The 15122-nt window shown below is 38.3% G+C and overlaps 1 protein-coding gene across 1 annotated transcript; it reads right to left on the bottom strand.

The window, feature by feature from the left end:
• Window positions 1–1497: 1497 nt before the first annotated feature.
• On the bottom strand, window positions 1498–3271 carry LOC104237167 (protein FAF-like, chloroplastic). Its single transcript, XM_009791262.2, has one exon. The coding sequence runs from the start codon at window positions 3187–3189 to the stop codon at window positions 1735–1737; it is 1455 nt and encodes a 484-aa protein (XP_009789564.2). The 5' UTR covers window positions 3190–3271; the 3' UTR covers window positions 1498–1734.
• Between the last annotated feature and the right edge of the window lie 11851 nt (window positions 3272–15122).

The raw sequence follows: 15122 nt of genomic DNA, 5'->3' as shown, positions 1-15122 counted from the left end.
AATAATTGGGTATATTGTTCTATATTAAACAAAAAATTAATAATAAAAAAATATTATTTGAGTAGGAAAGCAGTTCAAATATAATATATTAATATATTATCATGGGAATATTTTCTCAATTTCAATACTTTATGTATTCCGTTTAGCATTAATTTTTTTTTTGGTATTGAATATCATAGAGTGGTAATGTATTACCAATATGGAGGATTCTTATGAAATTGATTTTATTAAACCTTCCTACATATTTTTAATAAGAGTTCAATAGACAAGATTGCATTAATTTTAAAATTTTATATATTAAAAAAATTAACAGAGAAGTTATTGCAGTCCAAAAAATAAGTTATTATAGCTATGTCATTTCCTTATGAGTTCTCTGTTTAATATTTTAGATATTTTGATTTATCAATATTATATTCGTGTTTTTATAATCATATATGAGCTCTCCTGTTTTTAAATAGATTTGGACAATATAATATATTTTATTTTTAAAATTAAATTAGTAATAGGAATTTTTTAAGAAGTATATCCTAAAAGTAATAGGATTACAAGGCTAATGTCTAGAATTCCGATTATATCCTTTTATTATGAGTTATTATGCTTAATATTAACAAGTTATTTTTGTAATCCAATATTTTATTCATGCTTTTATAATAATATAAATATAGATGTAGATATAGATATTGTGCCTAGTTAGTTAAACAGAATAACTTTTGCTTGAACAACTCGTCTATCTTTTAAAGACATATACAACTTAATATACTGATAAAGTAATTTTTTTTATTAAACTATGAATATATTTTAACCTTTTCACAATAGGTTACTTTATTTTTTTAGAAGTTAAGATATTAGACTTACTTTAAAAATATTTTTGTTATAAATAACTTAATATGATTATGTAAAATATCCACGTGCTGTCAGTCTAGAGAAGTCAAAGTCATTCAACATTATTTATATTATGTTTCATACGTTTATTTATTTATTTTGAATAAAATTTTGAAATATAGCATAATTTAAAATTATAGCACAGCGCACTCAGGTTCACAGAAACTTCCCAAAGGGAAACCTGGATGCCCATTGTCTGCCTATAAAGCAATACCACTTAATTTAGGCTTGGTTGGAACAAGCAAAAGAAGAAGAAAAAAGAGATAGTGAAAGACAAGAGAATCCAACTGATGCGGGGACAGACAGACAGAGACATGACACTCCACCAGGTCAAAGTTGGCTAAAAAGATTTTGTCTGTCTAGCTATACACTATAACTACTGCTATTAACAACAACATATATTAACTTTGATAATTGTTCCTTCATTCTTAATCAAATATCTCATATTCGAGTTATAGATATAAAGTAATTTTTGTTAGAGAATATTTTACCTCCTAATATGAAATTTTCTCATTCGAATCCAAATTTAATCGGCCCCTAATATGAATATCGAATGAGAAACAAAAAAAACAACATCATCAATTCAAAGAGAAAAGGAGAAAAAAACACTCATAATAAATAAGATAAAAATGGTTGTTATTGACCTCCATTGAAATCTTTCTTGATCTCTCTCTTCTTTATTTGGCTATACAAAACTCATTTTTGACAAAAGAGTAAAAACTAAGAGAGGAAAATCATATTTGTAATGATACCATATTACATTTTTGTAAATTAAATATATTTATTTGTATATGGATCTAATCAAATATTTTGATTATTACTTTGAGTTAATGATGATGATGATGATGATGATTAGGAGGTGGCAATGCAGTAAGGCTCCCAAATTATTAGTGATCTCTTTGGCTCTTTGCAACTTCTCAACAAAGGCACCAAATTGTTCATAGATGTCTTGTTCCCTCTAATTAGCACCAAGTTCTGCTGCTGCTCATATGCTGCTATCTTTGTGGTACCACTGGCTTTGAGATCAGTACCATTGGCTGCTGCTACTGCTACAAATTGCTTATAGTAGTTGTTCTTGCTGCATTGGTCTGCAGTAGTGGAATTATTCACAATGTTTGCCACTGTTGGCTTCTTCCTCCAAAAGTAATCGTATGCATTTAAAGAGACTGCAGCTGCCGGTGGTGGTGGTGACTGATTAATCGTTGAAGGACAAGTGTAGCATTCTCTAAAAATACTATCTTTCACCTCATGTTTCATCATCGAGTTTAGTGAGTTGTTGAACTTGTTGTTAAGATCGAAATAACCAGGTGTCACGCTGAAACTAACACATTTAGACCACGTTAGTTGATTTTTTTTCTCTAACATCATCAGGGCTGATGATTTGTTCACATTTATCACCTCATTTGACAATCTTGAACTTTTTTCCATCACACTAATATTGTCAAACACTTGCTCAAACTCTTCAACTTGATCATCAATATCCGCCATTTCTAGCTCTGGCTGATCTGCTGCAGAATCATTTTGATTGATGTAGGTGAGACGAAGGCGGCCATCAACACGTTGGGCATGGAAATAGTTCATAGTTGGAACAGAAACTGCTTCAAGAATCAGTCTACCATTTTGTCTGGATGATTGCATGTGAACAGAAGGAAGAGGAGGAGGAAAAGATCTAGGAGAAGATAGGTTTTTCCTATAGTTATATTTTACAACTGGAATATCCTCACAAGATTGTGAGACAGAGGAATGTTGTTGTTGTTGTTGTTGATCATCTTTGTTATTTTCTAAGTCTCCATTTTTAGGAGGGGAAGAGGAAAAGCAATCAGAGCCAGTCTCTGATCCAAGACTCTCAGTACAAATTTCAAGACTTTTCTTACTCAAAGAACTGCCTGATCTTTTAACAAGAGGATGAATATAAGGTGATGGAATCTTAGATGAGTCAGCTTCTTCATTTTTTGAAGATAGAATTGAACTCCAATCAAATTTTGTAATTGGCTGATCTTTGTTGAGTTGTTCGTCATGATCATGTTCTCCATCTGAAGAAGAAGAATCACAATTATGAGCAGCAGAGGAAAGAGCAACTAGCTCTTCAGAGGAAGCAATTTTCTTCATTGAAGAGAAAAAACCATTTTTAGAAAGCCATTTCTTGGATGACATATCAGCTGAAAGAGTTCTTCTAATAGAAGCTGCAGCTTTAATGCTTCTTTGATCAGTGTCTGATCCAAGAATTGACATTATTCCTTGTTTATCTGTTGTTACTGCTTCTTCCATCTTTAAAGACAAGTTGAAGTTAACACATTGTGCTGACATCTTGAAGTAAATTAAAGACAAAATGAGGAAAATAAAGAAAGGGAATTTTATGAAGATGATGGAATTGGTATTTTGTTTTTGTTTGGGCTGGTTCTTTGATGGAAAATACAAGGGAGGGTGTCAGGGTATTTATAGGAGCTCAAAAGGCCTTTGGAACCTTGTGCAAAGGGACCCCAATTCTAACGCCACCATGAATAATAAAATACTACGTACTTTTTTTCTTCTTTTTATTATTTTTCCCTGGAATGTTGGTCGTTCTCTTGGTTCCATTTTTTTTTTTGCTTCCCACCCTATGTTAAGTATCCACTTTGAAATCCGGACTAATTTAGAATTTTGAGAATTTGTTTATTCCGAAAGCTTAAACTCGGGATCTCTGAGTAAGGGGTAAAGGGATCCTTCCATTCTGCTACAATCTTTTGGGATCGTTTGGTTTGAAGACAAGTTATGATGAGATTAGTTATGACGGGAATAGTTATGCCGGGATTACTTATCCGGATATTATTTCTTACTGATTATTTGGTATATTGTATTAATCCTGAGTTTGTCAATTTTACTGCTTTATCATGGGATAACTTATCTTAGGATTACTATTTCACACTCCGTAAGGTATAAGTTATCTCGATATTATTTTTAATCCTGAATAAGTTATCCCAGGATTAGTCACCAACCAAGGGATTAGGGCGTACTAAATTTTTATCCCATAATTATTTTTGTTTATCCATCATATCAAACAACCCCTTAATGGTTATTGGTTCCATTTTAGCCTCTCTTTTTTAAGAGGAAAATAAGGGAGATGATTACACGGTAGGGAATGAAACCCTCACCCACAAAATAAAAGTTCCTTTTACTATAGTCGCAGATATAGGAATTTTGAGAATACGCCTTAACGACCAATGGTTAACGATGGCGATCTGATGGGTGATTTTCTAGAATCGGCAAAACTGAGATCAATATTTTAGTAAATAATGCAGAGAAAAATAGTATATTGATCCACAAGAAGCTCAGAAACTCTTGAAACAACGAAGCTAATTAATGTGAAAAAGGTGAAGTAAGGAGGCAAAAAATTGAGGCAAAAAATTGAGGCAAATCTAGCTCTCCAACAAGCTAGAACACAGGTAGAAGCTATAAATTCACAAGTAGCTAACCAACTGAACTACTAAAATTTTCCGTTGTTGTGAATTTCATGTTAAATTGATTAATTTTGAGGGTCATATATATCATCTAAGTTTTTAAAATTGAGAAAACAATATTGGGTGGTTTTCAAGTTTAGAAATATTATCAAATACGTTAATTGACTCCGGTTGCAAGAGATCACATATTGAAATTTTTTATATAAGCTTTGTATTTAAAAACATGAAGAAAAAGAAGTTTGCGCGAAACATGGTGTGTATAGAGTATAGACAGTAAATTTTGAAGTTTTGTGTGTCATGTTTAGCTTCAAAAGATAGTTGATTGGAGAAGCGCGGCAAAGAACTTCTTCACCCATATAATTTTGAGGGAAAAAAAAAGCTTTTTAAGAAAACTTTAACTAATAATGACTTTTTTTTAAAGAAAAAAGAATTTTCAATTATTTTAAAACTTTATCCGTCGAAATGGTATATGCTAACAGTAATTTTACTGCACATTTTATAATTGTGACCTTGTGGCTAAATTTAGGACAGTTAGTTGAATAGAGGGAATCGTACTTTTTTCCTCTTGATTGACAAGCTTGGAATCTATCCAATGTTTGGTGTTTACATCATTATCGATCTGTGAGGTTCGACATCGTTGGAAGGTTGTGATCCATAGTTTTAAAGATGGAAGCTAGAAACTTTTGCCCCGTTAAACCAATATAGTGATATGCCTGTATTAAGGTGGGCTATCTACATCACATCTTTTGAGATGTGTTTTTTCCGGAATCTGTGTGAAAGCCGGATACCTTGTTCACCAAGCTGCCCTTTTTAGTCCAGTAAGTTTATTAACAGAACTCGTGCTATATATAGGCCCTAATATTTCCCTCTATTCTAGTGTAAGATTTTTCTAAGGCAAGTTTTACAGTGAATCTCCAATATTTTAGTGCAGGTAAGTATCAGCAGTTCGTGCGATAGCGACTCAACATTCTCGTTGAGGGTAAAAATTTATTACTAAATGCAAGACATGTTTATTTTATACACATACTTTATCATATAACCTCTCATGCCCAGAAGATGAAAGTAGTAGAAATGAGAATGTTGCGATGGATGTGTGGGCATACCAGAAAAGATTGGACCAAATCCCTATTACACACTTTTTGCAGACGAAAATCACCATACACATTTAATCTTTTCAGAGTGTATCTAATGTGAGCACTTAATTTTTGCCCGATGAAAATACTCCTACAAAATCCATAAAAATAGATTTTTTTTTGATTTTATAGAATTTTAGGAATTCCCCTTTAAATTGTTTGTTTGCATTTAGTCGCATTTTGTACATATTTAATATTTCAGAAATTCTGAAAAATACCACAAAAATGTCCAAATTTTCATTGCATAGCATTTTAGGTTTTTACTTGCATTTTTAGGATTTAATTACGTTTATTAGTTGTATTATTAAACGAAAATTACAAAATACAATAGTCATGTCTACATTTTAGCTTTTAGTTTTAAATTAATTAGTGTTAAGATAATAGAAAATAAGTAAGGTTAAGTTTACAAAAATAGGTTAAGTTAGAATCAATTTAGGATTTTATTTAGTTTGTTTAGAATTTTAATTAATTTGTTTAGAATTTGAAAATTCAAAGAAAAGAAAGAAAGAAACGAAAAGAGGTCATCTTCAGCTTTTAAACCGATTGGGCCATTTCTAAATGACCCAGTTGCCCATAATCCGCCCAAGGCCAATACCCAAATCCCTCAGTCCAATACCAGGTCCAGCTTCCACCTTCTTCATTACCCAAAACGACGTAGCTGGACACCAAAGCTACGTCGTTTCATCTTCCCCTCTTTGTCAAAAACCGTAAACACCCTAATTCCCTTCAGAAGAAGAGAACAACCCCCCTATTTTTAACCCTAGCAACTAGGGCTGCTTATCGGGCGGATTGGGCGGTTAATTACTCTTAACGGTTTGGCTTAACGGTTATCGGCTTTTAAATGCACTAATCCGTTAGCCACCCGATAAGATATCGGGCGGATTGGTATCAGTTTAGCTCTTATCGGGCGGTTATTGGGCGGTTTATCGGCCTATCATACATATTCACAAATCGAAATTACACCAGACATACATATCAACATATTCTTACCTATCCTCTGTTTTTGTTGTCCCGTTGTATATCCAGATCCTAGAGCAATTTCAGCCACACATCCTTCACTTTACCGGGTTCAAGGTCTTTCAAATCTATTCGAGCACAACCAATGAATTCAGCAGCCTGAATCCCTTCATCATCATAAACTCTAATTGTTAAATGTTGAGTGGATATGTCTTCAACTATGAACTCAAAGTGCTCATTCCAGATCGGATTTAAACAGTTATCCTTAACAAAGGAAACAAAATCTGGCGTTATACATTCCTCATCAGGAGATAAATAAATTAAGAAGGACAATAATAGATGGAAGTTCTCTTACAATAACTTTGCTAGTCTTTGTCCTATCGCGTAGTGAACGTATAAATAACTCAACAAAAGGATCAGACTTCTCAATGATGTCTTTATTAGTCAACTCTTTGGCTTCGATGAACTTGACTTATAATATACCAACTAGCTTTAGCTCCAGGTCACTGCAAGTAACGTTAGTCCTAGACACTAGACAGACAAAGTACTGGAAAGTGGAAACTAAAGTCAAGGTTTTTTGTCTTTTTTTATATATAATATATATAAATCAAAATAAATTTTGAATATATATATATTCTTAACGGGTTAACGGATTATCCGTTAAGAAAATTGAATAATCCGCCCCCAAACCGATAAGCCGTTAATAAAAAAATCTTAATCCGTTCTCCGTCCGTTAAGCCGTTAACCCCGTTACCAGTAAGCCATTAAGCTTCGACTCTGTTCGGTTTTCGATTTCGGATCGGTTTTGAACACCCCTACTAGCAACCACTTGCTCTCACTTCAATCTCAGAGAAATCACACAAAAAGTTCTCCCACACTCACTCTCTCATGTATAGTCCTCACATCCGCGCTAACCCATCTTCACACACACACTTAGGAATTCATAGAAAAAGTCTGGGAATTTGAAATCCAAATCCCAGATTAAGTTAAATTACACTTAGGATTTCGCCTAGACAAACATTCAGGGCAAGTTCTAGACTAATGGCTCGGGACTTGGACTTGCAATTCAAATTCTCACCACACAAGCTATGGGATTGCTAAATAAACAGAGATGGGGGATCACAACAACCTCAGCTAATATTTGAGCAACACAATGATCCCGAAAAACCACTTGATGATTATCGGCCAACACAAGAGTCTCAAGGTAACAACTTTTACCATCCTATACACAACGATTTGTTTTTGACCATAGGATCAAAGGCAAATGTGTTAGGCCCAAGTGAAGCTTTTCTTGAGGCACCCTTACCAACTAGCTACTAAAAAGCAAAAAGAAAACAGTCTTAAACCCTTAAGAAGGTTGTCATGCCATCCATCATCAGGAAGAGCTACCCGGTTCGCACAAATTCCATCTTTGGGAAGAACCGTGACATTAAGAAAACCAAAGGCTTATTGAAAAAACTCAAAACAAGAAGCTATGAAAGGAAAATGTGGAAAGTAAAATGAATATATACACGAGGGGATTAAGTCGAATATACATAATGGAGAATGAATATATACATAGGAACGTAAAATTATATACAAACCAAAAGTAAAAGTACGAAAAGTGCAATAAAATAATAAAATTATGTACAATCCCAAGGTAAAAAGAAAGAATAAAAGAAAAAATAATGTAATATATACAGTCATCCAAATAGGGATACCCCTTCAAATGAAATCTAGCATTATCCTCAATGCTAACTAACCAAAATAAGCACAAAATAAGGAAGAGAGGAAAAAGAAACTCCCTATTGGCCCTCCATCTGCATAGGGTCCTGAGTCTGGGTTCCGGGGTCCTCGGTCTACTCGGGAACCTATGACTGGCTCCCTATGATCTATGTATCCACCGGGACCTAGGCCTGGACTGAGATCTGGGCCTGTACTGGAATCTGGGGCTGGCTAGAGGAACCTCCCTGTGGGTCCTCCAACTCTATGACAACATCGTTGGTACGGGGAATCACCCTCTTCCTCTTGAGTGGCCTCTCTTTCCTCTACTCTGGCTGGGGCTGGGATGCTGGAGACGGTTCATGCAATAACAGATCCAGAGGCAAGTGATCTGCCTTCAACCTCTCTAGCTCCACCCTTAGCTCCTTCACCGACTCCTTGGAAGCACGAGTCTTTCTCATTTTCTTTGACTCCCTAGCAAGCTCCTTCAATGCCTTTCCATAAGAATCAACAACAGTCATGAGCTTCTTCTAGTTATGCAGAAGCTCATTGAGAGTGTCCTCCACTGACTGTGGGACCTGTGGCGGAGGAGGTGCTGATTGGGCTGCCACTGAAGTAGATAGTACAGACATCTTAGAAGTGGTTGTCTGCATCCAGTTGTTGATGCTGGAAAGGGTCTGGTTCAGGCGGTGGGTAGTCAACGGATATGCAGTAGATGAGGGGATCTCTGGAGCTGTAGAAGTGGAGGGTCCTGAGGCCATGTCTGCTGTGGCGGAAGGAGGCTGAGTAGGATCCACTACTACTACTGGCTCTTCAGACTGGCCAGTTGAAGTAGTGGCTTTTCCCTTAGGGTCCTTGGGGTTGTCGGGACCCTTGGTGCTGTACCAAGAGAACGCTGCCTTTGCTTTCACGTTCACATCAAATCTCCGCTTCTTCACATAAAGGTCCTCAAAGTACATAGTTAGGAAATTGGGGAAAAAGTAGGATCTGTCACCTTCGTTCACCACCCGTGTAATTACCCGGGACATCACATTCCCGATGTTGATTGGGTACCTCGCCATTATCGATGCCACCAATATAGCCCGAGGGATTGGAAATGAGTTGTCGTGAGTGGTGGGGTCTAGCCTGCTATACACAAATGTTTTCCACCTTTTAGCTTCGAAATTCAGGGTCCTCCTCAGAATCTTCACTCCTGCAGTCAACCAATAAGGGGTGGTACCTGGGATTGCCAAGTACTTTGCTAACCAAGGACGAGCAGCCTCACCCAATGCCACCTTTTCTAGATACAATAACTCATCCTCCTCCGGGAAGCCCAAATAATCATTTATTGTTTTCCCATCAAATTTCACTTTTACGTTCCGCAATTTGGTCACTGTGGTGCCCTTTTTGATGTGGGCAACATTCGTGTAAAACTTCTTCACCAATTGCTCATTTTCATCCTCCACATGGCCTATGAAATAGTCCCAGCCTGCTTTCTCTCTGAACTAAAACATTGGGGTTTTGAGGCAAAAGGTCTCGGGTGATGAATTTTCGCTCAAGTATTAATTTTCTCTCGGGCAACCATTCTCTGAACTTGTGGCAGGCCACTTCACTCACAAACCTGTCCTGCCAGGCCTCTTGGTTTCTGATTCTCTATACCCCTCCTACTTGGGGATCACCCCTCCGACTTCTTCTCCATCTTCTTCTACGGGCCCCTCCCCAGATAGTGAAGCTGTAAGTGAGGTGGAATATTCATTGCCATTGCCTGCAGCAGATCCCTCAGACGACTCAGAAGATATGCGCACTGATGCTTGGGCAGTGGGAGAGACCAGAGGTGTATCCCTCAATTTGTTCCTCTCCGCCCAGTCAGGGACATACTCTGGCACGGAGTTTGAGTTAGAAGCCTCTCGGGAAGGCTCATATTCTCTCCCAGATTGGTCAATAGCTCTATCAGCAGCCTTTATGAGCCTTCTGGTGTTTTGAATGTTTAGCGGGGCTTGCAGGGTCATTCTTATCATGCCTCATCCCCTACCTCGGGAGGACTCTCCTTTCCTTGATTGTTTATCACCTTTGCCTCGTGATTTCACCATGATTTGCAAAGAGAATACAATTGAACTTTGTTAGTTTCAGTAGAGTCAGTGAAGCATTACAGAAAAATTGCAGATATTCAGAAGTTGCAGACTGCACAAAATGAAGTGCGGCCACAAAGAAGCTACCGCGGACCGCACAAAATGCACTGCGGTCCGCACTGAGGTGGGTTTCATGCTACCCACTCTCTAATTAAAGGCACTGCGGACCGCACAAAAGGAATTGAAGTCCGCATTGAGGCACCGCGGACCGCACAAAATCCATTGCAGTCGCGGTCCTCGATTGTCAGCTTTCAGAACATTTACCACTGCGGTCCGTACAAAATAGCATTGCGGAAAGCACAGAAGCACCACGGACCGCACAAAATCCATCGTGGTCTGTGGTGAGTACCCAACAACAATACCAACCTAGGGTTCAAGTTTTTCATGTTTTTAGTCCAATTGTTCACCTATTATTAATTCCCTAGGTGTTGAATCAGTGTTTTAACTAATTAGTCCTAATTAAAACAGGATTAAACGAACCTATGCTACAGAATTGAAAGAAAAACGGGAAGAAAAAAAAGAATAACTGAGAAAAATAAAAGTTAAAAGAAAATGACAAAATTAATCAACTAAGAAGGAATCAAAGTTACCAGAAGTGATATGCAATCTTGATTAACGAGACTTAGCAGTTAAATTCACGCAAGAATGAGTGATGAACAATAATTTTTAAGCTGTTGAGAGTAAAAGATTGAAAAGTTTAAACTGAGGGCCTTAGGTCCTATTTATAAAAAAAGGACCTGGGCCCCATCTCACCTACCCACTGCGGACCACACAAAATGGCACCGCGGTCCGCGGTACTTAGAAACAAGTGACAGTGGAAAGATGGACACTGCGGACCGCAAGAAATGCAAATGTGGCCAGAGTGGTCCACCGCGGACCACACAAAATGCATTGCAACCGCGGTGAAAAACTTCAGAGACTCCTCATTTTGTACCAATCAACTTTGCGGTCCACATTAAATTTTTTCCCCCACACTAAGGCCTTTGCGGCCGCACAAAATGAAGTGCGGTCCGCATTGCAAACTTCATAGAGTGTGCATTTTTTTCAACTTGGTCCTGCACTGCATCAAACAATCCTACAACATCTCACAACCAGTCAGTCCAAAAATAAATCCTACACTACAAAGAAAATCAAGGAAAAACAAAAAAGAAAGACACATGGATTGCCTCCCAATAAGTACCTGATTTAACATTGTGGCACGACGTAGGTTACCATCAAATCACTTTAGATGGAGCAATACCACCACGTGACTGTCATCAATCTTGCCCAGGTAGTGCTTGACCCTGTGCCCATTAACTCTGAAAACCTCCCCATTTTTGTTCTTCAAGTCAAGTGCACCAAACTAAGTCAAAACACCGCTTCAAAAGGTCCACTCCATTTCGACTTAAGCTTTCCCGGAAACAGACAAAATCGAGAGTTGAACAAGAGAACCAAATCACCCACTTTGAACTCCTTTCCACAAGCATATTTATCATGAAGGTACTTCATCTTGTACTTGTACAAGGACAAACTGGAGTAGGCATGGAATCGGAATTCATCAAGTTCATTAAGCTGCTCCACACGAAGATTTGCTGCCACATCCCATTCAAGATTCAACTTCCTCAAAGCCCACATGGCATTGTGCTCTAGCTCAACCGGTAGATGGCAAGCTTTCCCAAACACCAACCGATACGGAGACATACCAATCGGAGTCTTGTAAGCAGTCCTATAAGCCCATAGAGCATCATCCAACTTCTTTGACCAATCGGTCCTATTTGCATTGACCGTCTTTGACAATATACTCTTGATTTCCCTGTTTGAGACTTCAACTTGGACACTCGCTTGAGGATGATAAGGAGTAGAAACTTTATGGTTGACACCATACTTTGCAAGAAAAGTGTCAAAAGCTCTATTGCAAAAATGAGACCCCCATCACTTATGATTGCACGAGGAGTGCCAAACCTTGTAAAAATGCTCTTCTTGAGAAAGCAAAAACACTCCGGGCCTCATTGTTGGGTAAAGCCACGGCTTCAACCCACTTTGAAACATAGTCAACCCCCACAAGAATGTAAGTGTTCCCACACGAGCTAACACACGGGCCCATAAAAATCAATGCCCCATACATTAAAAATATCAACTTCAAGAATGATATTGAGAGGCATCTCATCTTTCTACGAAATTCCACCCACTCTTTGACATTCATCACACCTCTTCACATGTTCACTTGCATCTTTGTATAAAGTTGGACAATAAAACCCACAACTAAGAACTTTTGAAGTCATCCTCGCCCCGCCATGATGGTCACCATAGGGAGAGGAATGACAGGCCTCTAAGATACTCAATTGCTCCTCCTCCGGGACACACCTTTGGATCACACCATCCGTGCAAATCATGAACAAGTACAGCTCATCCCAATAGAAATCCAAGCTATCCCATTTGAGCTTATTCCTTTGGTTAGAAGAGAGCTCACACGGGATTATACCAATCACAAGGAAATTAGCAACGTCTGCAAACCATGGCATACCATTCACCGACACCGAAAGGAGTTTTTCGTCGGGAAATGAATCATTAATCTCTAGGCTATCACGAGGCCTCCCCTCATCCTCCAAGTGGGACAAGTGGCCCGCCACTTGGTTTTCACTACCCTTCCGGTCCACAATCTCCAAATCAAACTCGTGAAGTAACAAGACCCATCGCATCAGTCTAGCTTTGGAATCCTTCTTCGTCATCAAGTACCGGAGTGTTGCATGATCAGCATTGACTATGACCTTGGCACCCATGAGATACGACCGAAATTTCTCTATCGCAAACACAATAGCCAAAAGCTCTTTCTCGGTCACCGTGTAGTTCACTTGAGCATTATTCATTGTCTTGCTCGCATAGTACACCAGATGAAATATTTTGTTCACTCTTTGACCCAAAACCGCCCCAACCACAATATCGCTCGCATCACACATGAGCTCAAAAGGCAAGATCCAATTGGGTGCGGTAATAATAGGAGTGGTGGTCAACTTGTTCTTGAGAAGTTCAAATGCTTGTATACATCTCTCATCGAACACGAACTTGGCATCTTTTTCCAATAACTTGTATAAGGGATTCACTACCTTCGAAAAGTCTTTGATAAATATCCGGTAGAACTCCGCATGCCCAAGAAAACTTCTAACTCCCTTGACAGAGGTAGGCGGAGGGAGCCTTGAAATCACATCAAATTTTGCTTTGTCCACCTCTTTACCATGCTTTGAAATTTTATGCCCAAGAACTATGCCCTCTTCCACCATGAAGTGGCATTTCTCCCAATTAAGAACAAGACAAGATTGGTTTCTTCCCAATGGGCAAACATTCTATCATGATTTTTCAAACATTCATCAAACGAATCACCCACAACACTAAAGTCGTCTATGAACACCTCCAAAATATCTTCTCCATATCGGTGAAAATGGCCATCATACACCACTGAAATATAGCCGGTGCATTACAGAACCCAAAAAGCATCCTAGAAAAGGCAAAGGTGCCATATGGACAAGTGAATGTGGTCTTCTCCTGATCTTCTGGAGCAATAAAAATTTGGTTGTATCCAGAATACCCATCCAAGAAACAATAGAAGGCACGCCCAGCAAGTCGATCTAACATCTGATCAAGGAAAGGCAATGGAAAATGATCCTTGCGGGTCCTTTTATTCAACTTGCGTTAGTCTATGCATACCCTCCACCCGGTGACGGTCCTGGTAGGAATCAACTCATTTTGCGAATTTGCAACCACGGTCATGCCATCCTTCATCGATACACATTGCACCGGCGAAGTCCAAGAGCTATCAGAGATGGGGTACACAACCCCGACATCCAACCACTTGATCAACTCCTTTTTCACAACTTCTTGCATTGCCCCATTCAACCTCCTTTGATGTTCCAATGAGGGCTTTGTATCATCTTCTAGAATAATCTTGTGCATACAGAATACGGGGCTTATTCCCCAAATATCAGCTAAGGTCCATCCAATTGTCTTTTATCGCTTTTGAAGCACTGCCAATGTGGCATCAACCTGCATATAAGACAAGAAGAAAGAAAAACTGGCAAAGTTGAACTAGGGCCTAAGAACTCATACCTGAGGTGTGGAGGCAGCAGCTTCAACTCCAACACCAAAAATTCCTCAATTGAAGGTTTAGTTGGTGGAGTTTTTCTTATTCTCAAGATCCAAAGAGAGTTTCCTAGGCTCATAAGAGTAAGAGCCCATTCCATGTAAAACATTCACGCACTACACTCGGCCTTTATACTCATTTACATTAAGATTCAACAACACGACCTCTAGAGGGTCCTCCATATTGATCATTGCACTGGTATCATCAACTATCACTGCTGCGACAAGGTCCACAAAAGAGCACACCTCAGAACTGTTGGGCTACTTCATTGACTTGCACACATGAAAAACCACTTTCTCATCACCCACCTGGAAGGTGAGTTCCCCTGCTTCCACATCCACTAAGGCCTTCCCAGTAGCAAGGAAAGGTCTTCCCAATATTATTATAACTTCATAGTCTACCTCACAATCCAAGATCACAAAATCAGCTGGCAAGATAAATTTGTCCACCCGGATAAAGACATCATCAATAATATCCAATGGTCTCTTCATAGTTCTATCCGCCATTTTCAATCTCATGGAAGTCGGCCTCGGTTGCCCAATACCCAAAGTCTTGAAAACTGAGTAGGACATTGTGAGCACGTGATTTTTGCCCTACAAGAACTACTCCCACAAAAATTCAAAATAAAATAGTTGTGTGTTGCTTGTGATTTATTTGTATTTGTCTATGTATGTTTATTCTATTTTTACTACTGAAAAATACAAAAATATATGTGTTGCATTTGCATTTACAATTTAGGATTAATTAACCAGTGATTTGTTTTAGGAAAATGAAAATCATAAAAAATAAT

Source organism: Nicotiana sylvestris, chromosome 11 (assembly GCF_000393655.2).
Source record: "Nicotiana sylvestris chromosome 11, ASM39365v2, whole genome shotgun sequence".
Classification (NCBI taxonomy): domain Eukaryota; kingdom Viridiplantae; phylum Streptophyta; class Magnoliopsida; order Solanales; family Solanaceae; genus Nicotiana; species Nicotiana sylvestris.
Note: the sequence above shows the minus strand (reverse complement) of the source record. Positions and strands in the feature narration are given on the sequence as shown.